Source organism: Apodemus sylvaticus, chromosome 21, assembly GCF_947179515.1.
Source record: "Apodemus sylvaticus chromosome 21, mApoSyl1.1, whole genome shotgun sequence".
NCBI classification, from domain to species: Eukaryota; Metazoa; Chordata; class Mammalia; order Rodentia; family Muridae; genus Apodemus; species Apodemus sylvaticus.
The window spans coordinates 9930398-9950849 of record NC_067492.1 but is presented as its reverse complement, the minus strand read 5'-3'; the positions used below and the strand labels follow the sequence as shown (position 1 = coordinate 9950849).

Genomic DNA, 20452 nt, shown 5'->3' with positions numbered 1-20452 from the left:
GCTAGCCAATGTTCTCCCACGGGGCTACATCACCAACCACAGAAGTTACTTAAGGCCAAAGATAATCTGTGCTCGTGCTGAGGAAAGTTGCTGTCTTCCTCTATTTCACCTACACTTGTGCTTCACAAGATGGTAAAAAGACATGAACTGGGAAACAACCCTCAGAATCCACCCAGGAGCTTCAAGACAGCTCAACTCACTGAACTAAGGTGGCTAACACCAAAGTTCCTGATCCCTTGTCCTCACAGGGGCAGATGAGTGTGTGTGTGTGTGTGTGTGTGTGCACGTACCCACAGCCCTGGCTACTTCTGTCTGTGCATTGACAAAACACTTGCTCTAAGTCTCTTAGAGCAAGGGCTAATTCAGAAAGCATACCCAGGTAGTCATTCCCCTGGAAGAAAAGCGGGCGATGTTATCTTCAAAGTCAATGCCACCCACTCCAATCACATCCATCTGATCAGCAGGGTTATTCAGAGTGCTGGATTGAGATACACAAAAGAAAAAGAGAGAAAAAAAGGGGAAGAAAAATAATTTTAAGTGAATAATTCAAACCAGGTCAAGCACTCCCAGAAGAATCTAAGGCCATTTCTTAGGTCTTCTGTAGGAGCGTGTGCAGCTTTGACAGGACACTGCTCCTCAGGTGTCCTGCTCCTACACCCTCATGCTGCAGCCTCACATCTAGGCCGTGTGCTGCGTCTCTCTTCAGCACCTCAGCACTCAGGGGTGGTCCAGCTTGCGGATTTCTCTTCCCTGGCATGGTGGCGCACACCTTTAACTCCAGCACTCAGAAGGCCTCTGTGAGTACGGGGAGCCTTCACTGCTTCTTTCTCCCAGAGGCACAGGTGGGACCACACCCAAGGAGGATGTACATGGGTCAGTGGTAAACAAAGCAAGCCAAAAGTTCTGTCAAGAACTGGCAAACTGCCACAGAACAAACCAGGTGCTGCACCTGGTTCCCTCCACGCAGCTTTAATGGGACCATCCGTATTCCCGTCTCCTGTGGCTTTTTCACTCACAAAGACAGAGCCCACCTGACCACATTGTCTACACTGTCTACTCTCCACATTTCAGGAACTTTGCCAGTTCTAGCTAGTGGATCAAACAAGAACCATGTGGACCTTTCCATTAGGTATATTTTCCTACCAGAAACTGCTGCAGTGTTGTCCTGCACAGTAGCTGCAGTCAAGGCACATCTTCATGGCGCTCCCCTGTGTGAGCATCACCTGCACAGCATCTGAAGAGCAAGCAGGCCAGAGCCCTGGGCCACACCATAGCTAAGGCTCAGAAGGGAAACTCTGCAGCCTGCACAGGCCCACCTGTCTGATCACACCAGATTCCAATCCTGCTCATGCTAACACAGCTAAAACAGCCTAAAGGCAGGATAAGAGTCTAGGGAACAGACAACCTGGGTGACTCTGAATTGAGTGGGGCTGTCAGAAATGGTAGATGCAGCATCAAGGAGAAAAAGTAAAAAAAAAAAAAAAAAAAAAAGGGACAAGAAAAGCTGACATCAAGATCTGATGCTTCCTCTAGAAGAAGCAGTTAGGAAGCTCATGCCACCTACAGTTATGCCACACAGCACAAGCAACATGTGCCCTCCAAAAGGATTGCTTTGCACAGCAGGCTGAACCACGGGCCCGTCACCCCAATACCAGTTTCATACTGTTGGCCTTGCCCTATGCCCTGGACGCTCTGCATACATTCGGCCTGTCCTCCAGCCAGCCTGCCTCCCCTCAGCAGGAGCTCCGAGGACATCTCAGAGAGGTACAATGTGAACAAGTGAGTGAATGTGTACACATAGCCAGCCCCTCCCCCACTGCACACAGCGTGTAGCACACATTCCCTGGCATCTTCTCTGTCCCCCGAGGTGACCTCACACTTGGTTCCAGTACAGAAATATACCTGTCCCGAGTCCTCTGGCCAAGTGACGAGCACTCTACTGCAGAGGCGTGCGTGCCTAGAGCTGGCTTAGGAATGCCATCTGACAAGGAAAGCCAGAGAATTGAGACCCGAAGTTGATTTGTTGGTTGACTGTTAGGTTTTGAAAGAGTCCTGGTTATGCTGGAACTCACTGTGTAGAGCAGGCTGGCCTGGAACTCACAGAGCTCTGCCTGCCTAGGATTGAGGGTGTGCACCACCATGCCCAACAGGTTGTTCTCCAGTGGGCAGTGTTTCGTGCCTCCCACAGCTTGAACTCTAACAGCTGGCAGGGCACATCCCGTAACTGTCTCCTGGTGCTCTCCTGACCTTGCCAGTCCCCACAGCACGGTCTGTGTTCCCATAGGCACCCAGCACGAGTCTCCCTGTGTTCATGCCTGTTCTTTGGGACAGGCAGACACGTATCCATTTGCATTTGCTTCTATTTTTGTTTGTTTGTTTGTTTTGATTTTCCAGACAGGGTTTCTCTGTGTAGCTCTGGCTGTCCTGGAACTCACTCTGTAAACCAGGCTGGCCTCAAACTCAGAAATCTGCCTGCCTCTGCCTCAAAGTGCTGGGATTACAGGCATGCGCCACCACTGCCCGGTATGTACTGCTTTAAATTAAAAACCTAATACCAAGTTTAAGACAGATATAAACAAGGACACACAGAGACACACAGACTGAAGACACAATTCAGTTATTCAAAGGGACTAAGAATCCCTCCCATTACCCTGCTGGGGTAACTTACCCATAGAGAGGTCCATCATTGCCAATAGCAGAAACCATGATTACATTGTTAGCTGTTAATTCCCACACCTACAAAACAACCAAGTATTAGTTAATGAGTGCTAACAGTGCTATGTCCCTGCCCCTAACCATGGACCTTCTGCAGTGTGCCCAAGAAAGGAGCCCTCCAAGGCAGCTAGGGCCACGTGACAAGGTTCTGGAGGATGAATGCATGCTCCCCGGGCTGGACAGTGCACAGCACACCAGCCCAGTGGCTAGGTCAGGCAAATAGAAAGGCATGAGGGCCCCAGGGAGGCAGTGATATCCCTTTTAATTCTCTGTTCCCAGGCTGCTAACCCACTGGGTTTGTGACATGCAGGTTTCTGAAGCTCCTGTCAGTCACCATGTCTCACAAAGCTGTCATTACCTCAGTAGAAAGGATGACCATCGCAGGTCTAAAAGCACAGGAGCTGTCACCCGACACACTACCCTGCGCAGTCACTGACCAACCTTGTCCACAAAGGGGTGATCCATGAAGTCGGGGCCTCCAATGCTGAGGTTTAGCACGTCGATCTTCTTCAGGATGGCGTAGTTGAAGGCATCCAGGAACCACGATGTGTAAGACACCTGCTTAAACACAAACCGTCTCCTGAGAGCCTCAGCGAGAGTGTAACGAGCGGTAACAGCTCTGCTTTCTAAGGACAAGCACGCTCTTCAAAGCTTGGGATAAATCCCAAGTGAAAAACGCTTTAGAATGCAAGCATTACACCCACAAATTAAGTTCTTGAACAAGAACCAGGGAAGTGGGCTGTGCTGTGTACTGTCTCTCCCCTTCAGTATGCCTTCGAGGATCAGCCCAGGCATCTGACTGCCCTTACAAAAGGACCCATTCTAAGACACTGCTGTGACATCGGCCACATCTACAGTTTACAGTATCTGTCTAATATCCTTCATTTCTAAAAAAAAACAAACAGGACCAAGTGCACCGGCTCACGGATCCTAACACCAGCGCTCAGCTCCCTCTCCTTCCCTTCTGCTATGTCAACTAAACTGCTTTTTGGAATACTTCTGTTGTTTTCATTTACTCATTTTTTTAAATACAAGCTAGGAGAGACATGGTGGCTTAGAATTGTAACCCCAACATTTAATGGGCTGCAGCAGGGTCAGCCTGGGCTACATAATGAATTCTAGACCAATCAGGCTACAGAGCAAGAGCCCGTCTCAAAAGCTCAAACAAAGAGCAACAACAAAACCACAACAGCGTGTGAACAGTGAGTAGAGTAGTAGAGTAAGGAAGTAACCCGGAAGGCCCCTCCGAGTTCAACTGCATGCTGACATGTAGGAGAAATCCTAAGAGACAGTATAAGCACAGAGAAGTGGGGAGTGAGCTGAAAGCCACTGCCTTTTCATGTGTTGGTGCTCAAAACTCAAATTTAAAAATGAGGGCTAGAGAGATGGTTCCTTGTTGTGACCACCAGGGTTAATTGTCACCTTGAAGAATCTAAAACCACTGGGAGATGGGCCTCCGGTCATTCCCAGAGCAGTTATCTTCGTTATGTTACTTCACAAAGGAAGACCTGCTTTGAGAGTGGGTCTACAGGCAGGGCTTCCTGGGAAACAGAGCAGAGCACTAATCTGCATTCATTGTTCTTCTGCTTGGCAACTGTAGATCCTTGTGACCAGCCACCTCAAAACTCCTGCCACTTCTAGTCCATGATGAACAAACCCTTGAATTGTCAACCAAAATCAATTCTTTCTCCATTAAGTTGCTTTTGACAGAGTATTTTGTTACAGCAACAGAAAAAAAATTAAGTGGGTCAAGAGCTTGCTACATAAGTATGAATTTGATGCCCACATTAGGATTTGGGTGTAGAGGTGCATGCCTGAAATCCCAGAAGTGGGGGAGCAGATCCCTGGAGCTTTCTTGCCAGCCTGATGGGCAAGCCCCAGGTCGCGGGTGTTTGGTTATGGCCCACATGCTTAGACTAGATCCCAGAGTCTACATCAGCTTAGACTAGATCCCAGAGTCTACATCAGCTTAGACTAGATCCCAGAGTCTACATCAGCTTAGACTAGATCCCAGAGTCTACATCAGCCAGCCTCCCTGTGCTCTCTGGAACAGGGCTGAGCAATCCACACAGTGGCTTAACAGCTCTCAAGGTAGGGCACCACGCCCTTTGCCTTGTATGCTACACTGAACTCAATCTCTTTGTTGTTAGGATGTGCTTATTGGGGAACTGGTCTGAAAGTCGCTCTAAAGAGGCTCCTCTGGCTTACCCCACCCCAGTAATCCCCCCCTATTTCTTTAGTCTCATTCTTAATAAGGCCACTCTCTAGGATCTAAAGCTAAGTCTCTTTCCTTCTAAGACCCTGTAATGCTGACATCTCCACATATCATATTGTTTCTAATGTTCTCCTAATGAATGGCATCTTATGAAGGACTGTGCGGCAGCCCCTTCTGAAACCAACTGTAGTTGCTCTTCATCTAGTACCAATGAGAGATCCTGTCTCAAGTAACAAGGTGAAGTCAGGCATGGTGGTGCATGCCTTTAATCCCAGCACTCAGGAGGCTGAGACAGGAAGATCTCTGTGAGTTCCTGAGTTTGAGGCCAGCCTGGTCTGCATAAGTTCCAGATCAGACAAAGAAAGATAAAAACAAACAAGGGGAACAGTATTGTTTAGGCTACCATGGTCTCTCTACACAACACACATGAATGACTACTATGAATTAAACTCTCTCTGCCTCTCTCTTCCCTCCTCCCTCCCTCCTTCCCTCTCTCTCAGCAGCCTCTTCCTTTTCTACTTCTAGATGAAATGAAAAAGCAAAGCTGTAAACCTTAGCTGCTGGGATACAAAGGTCAGTCCCACAGTGGTTATTCTCAGCAGTGGGAATGAATTGGGAGGCAAACGTGCCACGCACATGCCAAACCTCCATCCTGGAAGTCCTAGATGATGGCTACAAGGCTCAGGCAGGCCTGATGGGAAGGACAAAGACATCAAGGAACCATAGCAGCCTTGGAGAAAGGTCTTCAGGCTGGGGGAGGCTGTGGAGCAGTGTTGGGGGAAGGACAGGTGGAAGGCAGGACAGTGCGGACACTGCGGCCCACGTCACCACGGTGTACCGTCTGCAGGGGCTGTGCAATGGTGCTTTACTACAACCTCACCACTGACCACGCATGCGTCTCAAGGCCCTTCACACACATACCTGATTGTTGGTGAAGACCCTGAAGATGTGCAGCTCTGCATCTGGAGCAAATCCCTGGCACTCCCTCATGCTGGCAATCACACCTGCAACAAATGTGCCATGGCCCAGCCCTGAAGTCAGAAAAAAAGAAGTCCCATGAAGACAGCTGAGGACAGACAACAAGGCACAGCACTCAAAACCAATGACCACACATGCCTGGTCTTACAAACACCTCAGCAGGTCTGCTGTGGTTCCCCCACGCCCCCATACTCCAAACACCACCATTCTTGTTTCTTTTGTAGTTAACTCGACAGGTAACCCTTCTCAGCAGGTACCACCTTCTCTCCCAGCCCCTACTTCTCCACATCATCTGCGAGTTTCTGAGAAGACCTGGGCCTGTCTGTGCAATCAGAGGCTAACTCACAAGTACTGGCCTCCAGACCAGGAAGGAGCCTGGTCCTCATCTACCTGGGACCTACCATCATCCAGGGTCCGCTCATTGGTCCAGTTGGTTCGCTCCTTCACATTCTTGAAATGTGGATGCTTCTCACTGAGCCCGGTATCAAAAACAGCAACCCTGACATTAGCACCTTATCCCAAAAAGAGAAAACAACAATCACATTGGGAGAAATAATCTTTCTTGATTTCTACTCATAAAACACCATTCCTTTGAGGGAGCCACAGCAAAGTTCAAACCCAATGTCCTGCATTCCATTCCCAGGTCCCAGATAGTAGGGGAGTAGCCTACCAGTCATCCTGTGAGCTTAACATGCATGCCATGGTATACATTCTCTCTCTTTCTCTCTCTCTCTCTCTCTCTCTCTCTCTCTCTCTCTCACATACACACACACACATACACTCACTCTCCTGTATACATACACACTCATCATATACATACATGTATTCATGTATATACATTGAAGTGTACATACATACATACATGCAATACTGTACACACACAGATTTTTACAAGTAAAATAAAAGTCACAGAAACAGATGCTGGGCTAAAGAGGTAAATGCAGGGAGCGTTAACTGTACCCAGCTCCACACATGGTCAGAAGGACCGGTGGATATGGTGGCAGACCTGTGGCAGGGCAACCTAGCAGAAGGCCTCCCTGAATGCTGTCCAAGTTCCTGGTCTGCAGAGTCCCTGGTCTACAACACACACCTGTGTATCCCATCTGCCACAGCACATCTGCCTGCAATGTCTGGGCAACCTGGCGAGGAATGGCTCTCAGCAATCGTCGACTTGAATGTCTTCCTGTTGCATGCCAGAATCCGGAGCCCAGGGAGAGACTGGCTCTTTTGAGGGGGCGTGATGACTGCCACTTCTGGCTCCACCGGGTTTCATTACAGGGCACAATGGGGTCGGCTGGAATCAAGGCAGAATATGATCAGAGACCCAGAGAACAAGTACACAGCGTGCGCAGAGATAAGGTCACCCTGAAGTCATGCTTCAGGGTGTTCCTCAAGGCGGTGACAACTATGGGGCCGACTCAGTCGCCACGTATTCCCAAATGATTCTTACACTTCTGTAGCCAGGGGTACATAGAGAAAGACTTAGAGCCACCTCTACAGAAGCCCTATTGGGGGTCATGGGCTTACACCTGTAATTCCAGCACTACCAAGGCTGAAGAGGAATTCCAAGTTTAAAGTCAGCGCAGGCCGTACAAAAAACCTCAAAAAAATAAACCTTCTGTGGCACCAAGACACTAAAGACAAAAATCATTCTCCCCAGTGGCCCACCTCGAGATGACAGAAAAGGGGGAAATGGCCCAGGAGCTGGCGCTGGTGTGTACGCAGCTTGCACAGAGCTGTACAGGGCACACCTCAGGCCAGACTGCAGCGAGGACTTTAAGCTATGAATTGCCCAAAACTCAGTAACTTCCTTACTTTCCAATTTCCCCTTTCAAAGCTAACAGAACCAGAAGAACAAGGAGGGTCTGAGGTGACAGAATACTGTACCCAGCTTGTGTACTACTGCCGTGATCTGTCAGACTGAACACTTAAATGATGGGTTTTAATACCTGGAAAAAATGTCTTCGTTAAAGTTAAAAAATAAATAAAAAAATAAAAGGATGTTGGAGTGGTGGCACGCACCTTTAATCTCAGTACTGGGGAGGCAGAAACAGGCACATTTCTGAGCTCAAGGCCTGTTTGGTGTACAAAGTGAGTTCCAGGACAGCCAAGGCTACACAGAGAAACCCTGGCTTAAAAAAAACAAAATAAATACATTAAAAAAAAATAGAATAAAAGTAAGATATTCTTTTGAGTTTTCATTTTCAGGTCTATATTATAATGAAACACAAACCATTTTTTCAAAGCCGTAATTTCATTTATTAGTAGAGAAGCTCTCCTTACATGGCTCTCGGGACTGGACTCAGATTGCCCGACTTACACAGCACACACCTTTACCCACTGGACCACCTTGCTAGACCTCAAATCAGTTTTAAGATCAAGCCTGTCCTCTACTCCAACAGTACTGGTTCTAAAGCAAATTAACTCTTGTTCTCAAGGCTCCTAGACCGCACCCATAAAAAAGGGGGTCCCAGAAAAGAGACTTTCAGTCCCATGACGTAAATGTCTTGACAGTCCAACTCAAATCTATCAGCACTGAGTTTCCCTAGGGTGACTCTAGTCTTGACATCAATAGAAGAGAGAATTCCAGAATATCGAGTAAGAGTATTTCCATGAGCCAGGCAGTGATGGCACATGCCTTTAATCCCAGCACTTGGCAGGCAGACCTACTCACACTTCTAGGTAACAATCTATCATTAAGGGAAGTCAGGGCAGGCACTTGCGCCCCCACAAGCTGGTCTGCTGATGCCTAGAGTACAAAGGTACACACCCACAACACCCACTCTGGTCACGGTCAGGGAGTTCAGAGAGAAGCAGAGCCCAGGGAGAATAGATTTTGCAAGAGAGCTGTCAAAATGAAAGCCTGTGCTCGGAGGAGACAAAGGCAAGGCCTAAGGGAGGGGGGGGGGGACAGGCTCCTGTAACCCAGCACTGGTTAGGGTCCGGCAGCCAGCCTATGGAGCAGGCCTCAGACTTCCCACTCTGCACACGAGGCTGGGAGACTCAACGTTGGAAGTGTCTCAAGTGAACAGACAGAAACCAGCTCCCACAGAGACAAGGGTCACTGCCAGGGTACGGACCTTTAGAGCTCCTTCCGGGACAGCACGAAGCTGCTTTTCTCAAAAAACTGCTGTCCACCGGCATGGCAGTACATGCCTGCCATTACAGCACTTAGGAGGACAACAGAGGAGGAGCCCATGGAAGGCCAGGAGTTCAAAGCCAGCCAGTCTCAGCTTCAGAGCAAGCCTGAAGCCTGAGCTACAGCAAACCCTGCCTCAAAAAATAAAACAAACTGCCTGACAAGACAACATTCTTCACTGGAGAACTGTGGAAAAGGACACAGTGTCCCCAAATTGCCCTAAGTGTGTCTGTCTACAGTGACGCCCAAGCGGCGGTGAGGCTTGTGCCAACCGTACTCACATTCCGCAAACTTCAGCGAACGGAAGACCTTCCGCTGGGGCGTCACCCGCTTGATGTTTGGGTGATCCTCAAGTGTGAGCAGCCCCGCCTTCTGCTTCTCTTTGATCTGAATCACCTCGAAATCACTGGGGTAGTCGCTGGACGGGTTGTTCCGAGGTATGATCCTCCAGTTGTCCACTTCGATGCTTTTCAGAGCACTTGAGATAAATGAGTTTCTAGCTTTGGCTGTGAAGTATCCATTGAAAGCCACAATATATTCTGAAATCAATGCCCACAATAAAAGTAAGTACATATACGTGTGTGTGTGTAAAACAACACACACACACACACACACACACACATAAAACAGAGTGTACCTACTCTGAACCTTCTTTGGCAAAGGAACAATGCACCTCAGAGTCCACAGCGAAATAAGAGCAAGAGAGAGATGAACTGCCACAGGTGACAGCGTGCAGAGCTCTGGGTAAAGCTGACTCACACAACTTTCAAATCACACAAAAATACACACTTCAAATGCAGATACCTGTGGTTTTGGCTTTTTTGGTAAGTGAGGGTGTGTTGAGCTGGCTCAGTAATGAAGGCCACAGACTGTCTTTGCAGAGAACCTGACTTCAGTTCCCAGCACCCATGTCAGGCAGCTCTCAGTCACCAGGAACTCTATAACTTTATGTTTCTATTTCAGGAAACATAAAGTGGTGGGGGAGGGTGGTGGTGGTGTGTGTGTGTGTGTGTGTGCACAGATGGCTCAGGGTTAGGAGTGCTCACTGCTCTTGGAGAAGACCTTGGGTTAGGTTCCCAGGACTCACAGCGTGGCTCACAGGCACCTCTAACTCTAGTTCCACAGGATCCAAACCTCCCTCTGGCCTCTGCAAGTGCCAAGCACTCATGTGGTTCACATGAGTGGAAAAATATGCAGGCAAAATACTCACACACTTAAAACATTTGTAATGGAAAGAATAAATAAAGTAAAATAAGATAAAATCTCCATATTTAATTTAACCTCCAAATTCGACTACAGTAAAGAAATGTAGTTTCCTAACAGGGAAAAGAATTCAGAGAAATACAGTTGTTTGTTCTACAGAAGGTGAAGACAGAGTTCCGGATCATGTCACAGACTTCCTGCTCCGCCCTCTACCTCCAAAATGTCAGCTGAGCACCTGTATCACACCCTCCAGCTACAATGGCTCAGTCAGTTCTAGTCCAAGGCAAATACCTCAAGCAAAGGTTAGTGTCTACATGATATGCACTCAGCCCATGTAAAAGGAACCACACACGTGAACAGAAGCCAGGATATATATTTGCTTGAAAACAGAAAGATGGGAGGCCAGACACTGAAGACAAGTCATTACCATATTCCACCACAGTTGAGGAGAATTCCACCTTCAAAGTCAGGTGAGAACAGCTGGGGCATGGGGTCTTTTCGAAAACTTTCTTCCCCAGCCTGTCACCCAGATGCTTTTTCCCACAGAGCAAAACCACCAGCAGAAGAAGCCAGATGCTGACGAGCCTCATGGTCCGAAGTGAGTATGGTCATAAACTTGCATAAATTCAAACTGCACGAGGCTCTTCCTTGAGCAGAAGTGGATTTCTGTTTTGGCTGAAAACTGCAACCTTACTGATCAGCCATCCTACAGACTTGTCCAACGTAAAGAAAACCTCAGTCCCATGGTCACCCACGGGTTGGCCCAAAGAGAGGCTTTCATTTCTTTCTCCGCTTCTTCTCCATCTTGGACAGGGGCTTCTCTCATTAGGGCTGAGTCCACTGAGTCCTAAACTCCATTTGCTCCACAGACCCAAATCTAGCAGGATGTCCAATCCACTGCTCTGTCGCCAATCTGAAACAGAACAGCACACAGAGACTTCAGTAGCATCTGGACCCAGCCGGCTGCGACAGCTCCAGCTGCACTCAAATGGAAGGACAGACACTGCAGTTACAGACGGACAGCTGTGGATACAGCACGCCCCAGAGCTGTTTCTATTCCCTTACTCCTCAGTGCTTTCGTGGAAACGTTCAGACAACTCTAACAAGGAAAGGGAAAAATGAGTGAGAGAAGAGAAGAGACCAAGGACGAGAGCTGACAGGAGGAGCAGGAAGCAGGCGAGCCCCATCCCCGCAGCTAGAAAGGAAGGGCGAAGCCAGCCCTCGTCCTGCCCTTCACTCCTCCTCAGACTGTGTTTCCTGTCACCTGCAGCTCTCTATTGTGCAGGGATTGTCAACACTCAGCACCTACAGTTATTCAGTGAAAAGTGTAGTCTATAGGTCTTTACTTTCTGCTGTAAATTTACTTTCTGCAGTAAATTATACCTAAGACAATCGATTTTAATAGGTTTTGTAAGACATATTACTTTCTGCCAATTTTATAAAAACAGCACAGATATTTTCTGCAGCCTAATATTACATTTTTACCTGAAGCATCAAACTTAAACTGAAACAGTTTTATCTGTTATAAAATCAGATTAATTCTTTACTGAAAGTGGAACAGAGGACAGTTTGTGAGGCAAGCTACTCCTAAAGAGTCACTTGAGTGTAAGATTTCTCGTGAGCTCAGATCTCTCTCAAAATAACTAAACTAGAAGAGAAACAGCTGTTCTTCACAACAGTGGCAGTGGGGCCCAGCTCACCACCACACCTGTGAGGAACAACCCAGCTGGGATGGGGGCGGTGGACACAGAACAAGTGAGGCCCTTGTACTGTTAAAAATTCAGAGAAAGAGTGAGCCACCAGCAACCAAGATGAGTCAGCTCAACTCAATCCTTCTGACAGAAACTGCTGCTTAGAGTAATAAAGAGGTTTTGGTTTCGGCAACTGCCCATATACACTTCCAAAACAGCAAAGGAATGAACAGTACAGAGTGAGTGAAGGACCAAACAGCTGCCTAAACGTAACTGCAGCACCACCCTGTCTGTCAAACACACCAGTGTGGAACCCAACCAGAGACTGGGGCTGCTGGCATGTATCAAGGAGAAGCAACCATGTCTGTGTCAACAGAAAGACAGTGAGAATGTCAACCACAAGAACAAAAGAGTAAAACAAAGACCCAAGACTTTAGAAAGACCAGAGGTCAGCTAACACTCCGTCCACATTCTGCAGAGGCCAGAGGCCCTATCACAGAAAGGAGTCTCGGAAAGCAGCCCTAAGATCACTGGCCAAAGAATATACAGCCAGTCACTGGAGTAATGTCAAGTTCTAATTCTGGAGTAAGCTTGCACTTTACCAAAGGGGCTGAAGAGGTTTCTCAGTGGGGAGAGCACTGGCTACTCTTCCAGAGGATCTGGGTTCCGTTCCCAACACCCACATGGCAGTTCGTAACCAACCACCTGTCACTCCAGTTCTAAGGCCCTCTTCTGGCCTCCCTAAGCAGACTGCACATACATGGTGTAGACACATAAACAGGCAAAACACCTATACATACAAAATTTAAAACAATCTCTTAAAACCCTCTGCCTTCAGAGAAAGGCTCTATAGCCTAGTGGGGAGAGAGACAGACATACATACATACATACATACATACATACATAATGTGAATGTTAGTGAGCAACGCTTGGGAGTGCATCCTGACAAGCCTGCCTGCACTACATCACCTTAACACCGTCCTGGAGAACTCTTCCAGGTAGACAGCCAATTTCTATGAGATGGATTCTGTGCAGAAGATATAGCTGATGTTTACAAATTAGGCAGGGGCCTAATTCTAAAAAAAAGAAATGGAAAGGAATGAACTTCTCTGAAGAAAATACTCAGCTGGGCTTTGCAGCACATGCATAACAGCAGCACCTGGGGGACTCTGAAGCTAGAGTCATCCACAGAGCAAGTTCCAGGACAACTATAACAACACAGGGAACCTCACAGGGAACCGACTCTTCTCCAGTTGGTTCTTGGAAGTAGGACACAAAAATCCCAACACCTCAGGACTCATGCCTTCGTTACTCACTGTGCCAGGCCAGGTGCTGGGCCAGGTGCTGAGTGTGTGTGTGGGGAGGGGGGTTGCACTTGGGGGAGGGATCAGGGACACAATGCTCCCTGTGAGGAAGCAAAGGAGACAACCACAAACCAACCACCAGGCCAAGTGCAGGAAAGGAAGGTGTCAAAGTAGAGGCCACCTAAGCTGAGTTAGAGTCCCTTCAGGAGTGACAAGAAATTTAGCTGTAGGGGCTGAGAGATGGCTTATTGGTAAGAGTACTAGCTGATCTTCCAGAGGTCCTGAGTTCAATTCCCAGCAACTACATGGTGGTTCACAACCATCTGTAATGGGATCCAATGCCCTCTTCTAGTGTGTGTCTGAAGACAGCTGCAGTGTACTCATATAAGCTAAATAAATAAAAAAACAAATAAATAATTTAAAAAAGGAAGAGGTTAGTTGCACAGAAGGCACAACGGAGGGAGAAGTGGTGCATCTGGGGACGAGGAGAACAGAGAATATATGTAAGGACCAATAGGGCATCCTGAGTGAAGAGGGCGGGGACAGATGGCATGGCGGAGAGGGTTCGAGCAGGTACCAGGCTGGAGCAGCCACTCGAGAGTGCAGACATCAACAGCCTCGGGCCGTGAGCATAAGGAACCAAGACAAGGCTGCTGGGCAAGTGCTTGGAACTTGGTGCTGTCCACTGAGCCCAGGGCCCTGGACAACCAGGGTGGAAACCTCTGGCCTCGCACAGCTTATCTTCCAGTGTGGGGAGGCACAGAAGAAACAAGTAAATGCAGCTTAGCTGACGGTGCGTACTGTGCTTGGGAACAGAAGACGGACAGGAGCAGGACAGCTGAGAGGGTGGCCTCATTAGCTAAGGTGCCACAGAGGCCACGGAGAAAGGCCTTAGTGGACCTAAAGGAAGCAGTGTGGACTGACAAGCAAAGCAGGGGCTGGTGTGGCTGAGCAGAGTGCAGGAAGGTAAGGGAGGGGAGGTCAAGAACTGCGGCCAGCCCAGGATCAGCCCTGGGTCATCAGAGAGGAACTGTCTCCTCTGAAAGGGACCAGAAGGCACAGCTGACTGCTCAGCCTCCAAGGAGAATGAATACAGGGAACAGGAAACAGGAAACAGAGCTATGGAAAATCATGGGTTAAATAACCCAGGGAGAGAAGACACTCGCTTAGACCTTACAGATACGTAGGTGGTGTCAACAGCCTTCTGATGACCAGATGCGGGAGGATGCAGGCGAGGACTAAAGCCACAGGTAACCGTGCCTCTAACGAGATGGAGAAGACTACGGAAGGTGCGGGAGGAGACCCCGCGCTCACACCCCCATGGTGTGAACTATGTGAACATCTATGGTAAGGATGTTCACCAACACTGGGAAGCAGCCAGAACCTGTCAGAATCTTGGACTACCCTCTTCTTTGGTTTAGATGACAAGGAACAGAAAAGGCCAAAAGAAAAGGAAAATCAAACTTCTACAAGGAGAGTCTGGCCACTGGATGAATCTAATAGCTTAGATTTTAGCAGGAGAGGGAGATGGCTCAGCAGACAAAGGCACTTGCTGCCAAGCCTGCCCAGCTGAGTTCCATCTCTGGCACCTCCATGGTAGAAGGCACAAACTGACTCCCCACGGGTGCCCACTCTGATCTCCACACTAGCACCCACTCACATACACAAAGTAAATTAAGTGTTTTTACATTTTTTTAATGTCACTGATCCCTTACAGCAAAAGGTTACACTAAGTGAGCAGGTGGCCCTGGTCTGACTGCACTCTACCAAGCCCTGTCTACTCCAGCAATGGGCTCGCCATACCCACCAGTGCTAGAAGGAAGTAAGGAAAAAAGGAAGCCACTTCAGGTACAAAAGTCTCCTGGGATAAATGAGCAGGCTGGAAATGATAGAAAACTCAGGCAACTCTGCTGTAGAGCTAGCTAACCTGTTTACTGTCCTCAGAGGTGAAAAGTCCAAGCTCTTAGAAAACCTGCAGTGACAGGTCTGTAGTGGAAAAAGACAGAGCCTGAGGTTTCTACAGGTTCCCAATCCTGAAGGCTCAAATCATTTTCCTTTCTGGCTTCTAATTCCCCACTCAACTGTCATAAGACAGAGCACAGGGTGGGGTGCAGGGTGGGGCACAGGGTAGGGTGCAGGAAGCCAAGCGCTCACCACTGACCCTGCGCTTAGAGAGATCCTGAGATACACACACACACACACACACACACACACACACACACGTCCAGTACAGCCTTTAAAGGACAGATTGCACTTTCAGGGCTGTAACACACACATCCACCTGTATCAACAACCCATGGAGCCCATGACACGACCCCCAATCAGTCAACATGAGCTACTAGACATGCTCACTAGCTAGTGACAAGCAGCACAGCCACAACAGACATTAGTTACACAGACAGGTCTATGTACACAGGCTCACACACAGAGAAAGAAAGTCACTAACGTGTCCTTCCTTTCTGAGTCAGTATGCTGAGGACAAGGAGGCCCTGAGAACAGAGGCTAGTGGGGAAGAAAGCGTGTGAGGAGAGGGCCACCAAAGAATAAAACGAGCCACTGAGTAGTGAGCTGAAAGTGAAATGCTGGTTCACAGTCCAGGTTTTCAGATGTGCACAGAGCGATGCAGAAATAAACAAGTGCACGTCTGAATACACACCTCACCCAGCACGAGGACACAGCAGCAGTGCTGTGCACTGTATCCCGCAAGTGCACGTCTGAATACACACCTCACCCAGCACGAGGACACAGCAGCAGTGCTGTGCACTGTATCCCCGGAAGGAGCTCTACCACGTGCCCAGATGGCTGAGTACCACTCTCCAGGGAAAGAAGTCAGGCTCCTTGAGGAGTAAGCTCGAGGGCAGATCGCTAGATGAGATGACTCTGGAGCCCTGGACACAGAGAAGCAATGCTCCCTCAGAGAATGGGGATATGCTGCCAGCAGCCAGGGTGGAGGGACTCTCCCTAGCCAAATCTGGGACAATCTAGCTTCACAATATCTAATGAGTAACAGATCACAACTCCTTGAAAATTGAAAATAGGAAAATGCACCCCAACTCAAACAAAGTGGAAACTTAAGGAAACTTCTGCTGTTTACACAGTTTCAATATGCCGCCCATTAAAATACTTATTTACAAAGGGGAAGAGTGACTTCATTACTCTATACAAGCCAACCAGCCACAGACAAGGGGCCCAGCCCTCCCCCTCCCCTGCAGAAGCACTGAGAACACTGTCTATTTCTGAGGTTCCTACCAAAACTTCACAGCAGTCAAATCATGAGGAGGCATCAGGGCCATTTCATGAAGCGCCCTACCAGTCATCAGTTGTATAGTGACACACAGTAGACAGCACTGACTAAAATGAAACGGGAATGTGGCTAGCCATGGTGATCTACTGATGACCAGGTCCCATCCCACAACCCCACCCATCTAAGAATATGTAAATCCTTTACATAAAATGGCATAGCACTTTCATAGAAACTGTGCACATCTACCCATATACTTTAATTTATACCAGCTATTATAATACCTAAAAATATAAATGCTAAATGGTTAGGCCATATTGTCCAGAGAACAAGGCATGTTCAGTATATACACATCCTGAATATTTTGTTTTTTGAGTGTACCACGTGCGTGCAATGCCCACGGAGGCCTGAAGAAGATGTGGGATCCCCTGGTGCTGGAGCTGCCATGTAGGAACTGGGAACAGAGCCCAGGCCCTATAAGAGCAGCAAGTCCTCTTAACCCCTATCTATTTCAATGCCCCAAACAGTTTCAATCAGCAACAGGCTGAATATGTGAATGTGGGACTGGGCTATTGGGGCGAAGGGGAGCACTCTAACTCCCATTCTACAGAACAGTCATGTTTTCTGAAAGGCTTCAGTTAAAAACACTCTGTTCGGGCTGGAGAGATGGCTCAGCAGTTAAGAGCACTGACTGCTCTTCCAGAGGTCCTGAGTTCAATTCCCAGCATCCGCATGGTGGCTCACAACCATCTGTAATGAGATATGATGCCCACTTCTGATGTGTCTAAAAGACAGCTACAGTGTACTTATATATAATAAATACGTTTTAAAAAAAAAAAATTCTGTTCAGCTCGGCGGTGGTAGCACACGCCTTTAATCCCAGCATTTGGGAGGCAGAGGCAGGTGGGTTTCTGAGTTCGAGGCCAGCCTGGTCTACAGAGTGAGTTCCAGGACAGCCAAGGGCTACACAGAAAAACCCTATGTCGAACCCCCCCCCCAAAAAAAATTCTGTTCAAATTAGCTTTAATGCTTTTATCACTTATATTGTAAACAAATAAAAAACAAGTAACATTCTTTCTGGAAAAAAAGGGGAAGCACCCAGAACATAACTCAAACTTAATAATTCAACAAATCTAGTAAGTATTCTCATGTTATTTTTTTAAATATGTACTAAAACCCTTGTAACTGTACAGAAAAGATTCCTCACCAGGAAGAAAAACTTAACCCTTACTTAGCATTTCTTGGTAGCAGGTAGGATTCACTGTCTGTGAGAACTCACATAACCCTCCTAACATCTTGTTACTACCCACAGTGGGTGAGAAAACAGGCCTAAAGGAGGGACGTCCTCGCTGCCCCTACACTCTGTTGCTGAGTGTGGAAGCTGTCTGGGAACCCCGGTGTCTGAGTCACATTCTTCAGAGGAAAGGAGCCTGATGTTTTAAAAATGCCCCTTGGAATTCAGTCCTACATTCGAGAACCCGAAAGCACACTATTTATATCCAAGGATATCCAGTATAGCACTGTAATGGGAAGAACTAGAGACTACATAACCATGCAATAATAGGGGACGGATGGGGAAATGATTATAGTTTGTTTGCACTACAGACTGCCCTGCAGCAACTTTTCAAACTAAGTCTTGAACAAGACTGAATCATGGTCCCCAACAGATGTCCACATCCTGACCCCCAGAACCTGTAGACGTGACTGTATACCAAGACTCAGCAGGATCTGAGCACCCTAAGCTGGGGAGGACATCCTCCACCCTCTAGTCACTATACGGTCTCTATACAGCTAAGTGAATGGTTCAGAGGTAGGACAATAAAAGCCAGGGTGTGGTTTTTGTTAGAAAGAAATCAAGGTGCCAAGGAATTATAGGTGGCTTCTATAAACAGAAGGAACCAGATCCCTCCTGAGAGCCTCCAGAAAGAACCAGCTGTCAACAACGACTCTGAGACTCACTTTGAACTTCTGACCTCTAGAATAATAAAACAGTTTGTGCTAGTACTAGAAGAATGAGCAAATGAAGTATTAAGGAAATCAATTCATGTACAGAATGATCCAAACTTTGCACACCCCTCTGTGAGACAGGGTCTTGCTACATGGTCCTGGCTATCCTGGATCTCACTATGTACACCAGGATAGCCTCTCAGATCTACCTCCTAAGCGCTGGCAAACTTTGACTTTTAAAATTGCACCGTGGGGTTGGAGAGATGACTCAGTGATTAAGAGCACTTGCTGTTCTTGTAGGACACAGGTTCGATTCAGCACCTACATGGTGGTTCACAACGAACCTGAACCCCAGTTCAAGGGGATCGATCCATCACTCTCTGCTTAACTCTGTGGACACCAGTAAGCACATCATGAATATATATACATTAGGCAAAATAAAGGTTAATCTATAAAGTTTTTTTTAATGTATCTCTCTCTGTACACAGGAAAAAACAACCCTGAAAGGTAACTAATGAAACAGTGAAAGTGCCACACCAGGTGACCCACTCTGCTCCACTTTATCACATTCCTTCAGTTTACAAAGAGCTTCTACTGCTTTTATAATTAGACAAGTCATATTGTTTACTATGTTAAATAAGTCCTTTAAAAGAAATTTTAAATGGGGAGGTTACATTTTCTGGTCAGACAGCAGGACGAAAGTTCAACTGTGAGCCAGGCATGATGGTATATGCCTTTAAACCCAGCACACAAGAGGCAGAGGCAGGAGGATCTCTGAGAGTTCAAGGCCAGCCTGGTCTAAATGGTGAGTTCTAAGACAATCAGAGCTACATAGTGAGACCCTGTCTCAAAAACAAAATAACAACAAAAATCACCATGTCAGACTTACTGATTTTGGTATACAGTGATCTTAAGCTATTCCTCTCTGAGTTGTTCCCACACATCTGTCTACAGTGACCTTCCCATCTATAGGAGAACCTGCGGCTCTTCATGGTTCCTTCCAGAAACTCCACAGGGATGCCACTCTACTTGCAGGGCCTCTTGAGTGTACCATGTCGTGATCAGACTTCATTCCCAGGCATTCTTGTAGAAGACCTGGTCATCTTCTATAAAAAGCATACCCTAAAGAAGGCCTTCCCACTAGTGGCTTCCCGAGTGTGACTGCACTGCTCAAAGGGGCAGCCTCAGGATGAGCCTGACATCAAATACTGCATGGGAAAGAAAGACACCTGCACATCAGGGACAGATACAATGGCTGCAGTGAGAAAGAGAGCAGCAAGGCCGACTACTATCCCTTTCAGCTCTGAAATTCTTTTTACAATGTGCACATTGCAAGAGAACACCACCAAGATTACACTTCTGAGCATAATTTAAATATATAAAGTTATTTGCTTGAATATAATTTTAAAATCTAATTCAGGTGAGAGGAAATGGCCCATATCACAGTCATCTAATTATGCCACCATGCCCTGCCTCTTCATAAACGAGTTTACTGAAATAACTCCAGTGAAGGCTTTTTAAACCATGAAAGGGTACTATTCAATTTAATTAAAAGTTGGCCGGAAAATGATCTCTTTTGAAACTCGACTGCACACTTGGCTGTATTCCCACTGTTTAACAGGCTAACAATTAAGCAGTGCCAGAAGGTACTCTTAAAATAAAGGTGCATATGGAGGCCTCAATGAGCCAACACTGTTCAGTGCTTCAAGAACAGAAGAGCCAAGGGATTTGCTGCCTGTCCCTGCAGAGTTTGCTCTTGGTTCCTAGTCTCTGCACATCTAACAGGTATCAGCCAACCACAGACCGGGCCACCAAGCTTCTTACTTTCCTCATTTCAGTTGAAATTCATTTCCTTATCAGGAGAAAATACTGTTAAGATTAATAGGAGCGGTGACTAGGGGTTAAGAGCACTTACTGGTTTTCCAGAGGACCAGGGTTCTAGTCCCAGTACCCACACGCTCTGGTCTCCTCAGGCAAGAGGTGTGCAGACACATGCAGGCCACACTTTCCTATACATAA

The 20452-nt window shown here is 47.4% G+C and overlaps 1 protein-coding gene across 4 annotated transcripts in view; it reads right to left on the bottom strand.

Moving 5' to 3' along the window:
* The window catches only part of Mbtps1 (membrane bound transcription factor peptidase, site 1), a 48513-nt gene that overhangs the window by 25647 nt on the left and 2414 nt on the right, over positions 1–20452 (bottom strand). For 2 of the 4 annotated variants that reach the window (XM_052166140.1, XM_052166143.1), the window contains exons 2-10: positions 20349–20442; positions 10678–11163; positions 9329–9586; positions 6999–7202; positions 6310–6420; positions 5852–5961; positions 3157–3273; positions 2669–2736; positions 376–478 (exon numbers count right to left, since the gene is read on the bottom strand). In XM_052166140.1, coding sequence (XP_052022100.1) covers positions 376–478; positions 2669–2736; positions 3157–3273; positions 5852–5961; positions 6310–6420; positions 6999–7202; positions 9329–9586; positions 10678–10840 — 1134 coding nt within the window. In that variant the 5' untranslated portion in view covers positions 10841–11163; positions 20349–20442. Of the gene's footprint in view, positions 1–375; positions 479–2668; positions 2737–3156; positions 3274–5851; positions 5962–6309; positions 6421–6998; positions 7203–9328; positions 9587–10677; positions 11164–15901; positions 15921–15971; positions 16134–20348; positions 20443–20452 lie in introns of those variants that run through there. The other 2 variants (XM_052166142.1, XM_052166144.1) reach the window with 2 other exon arrangements.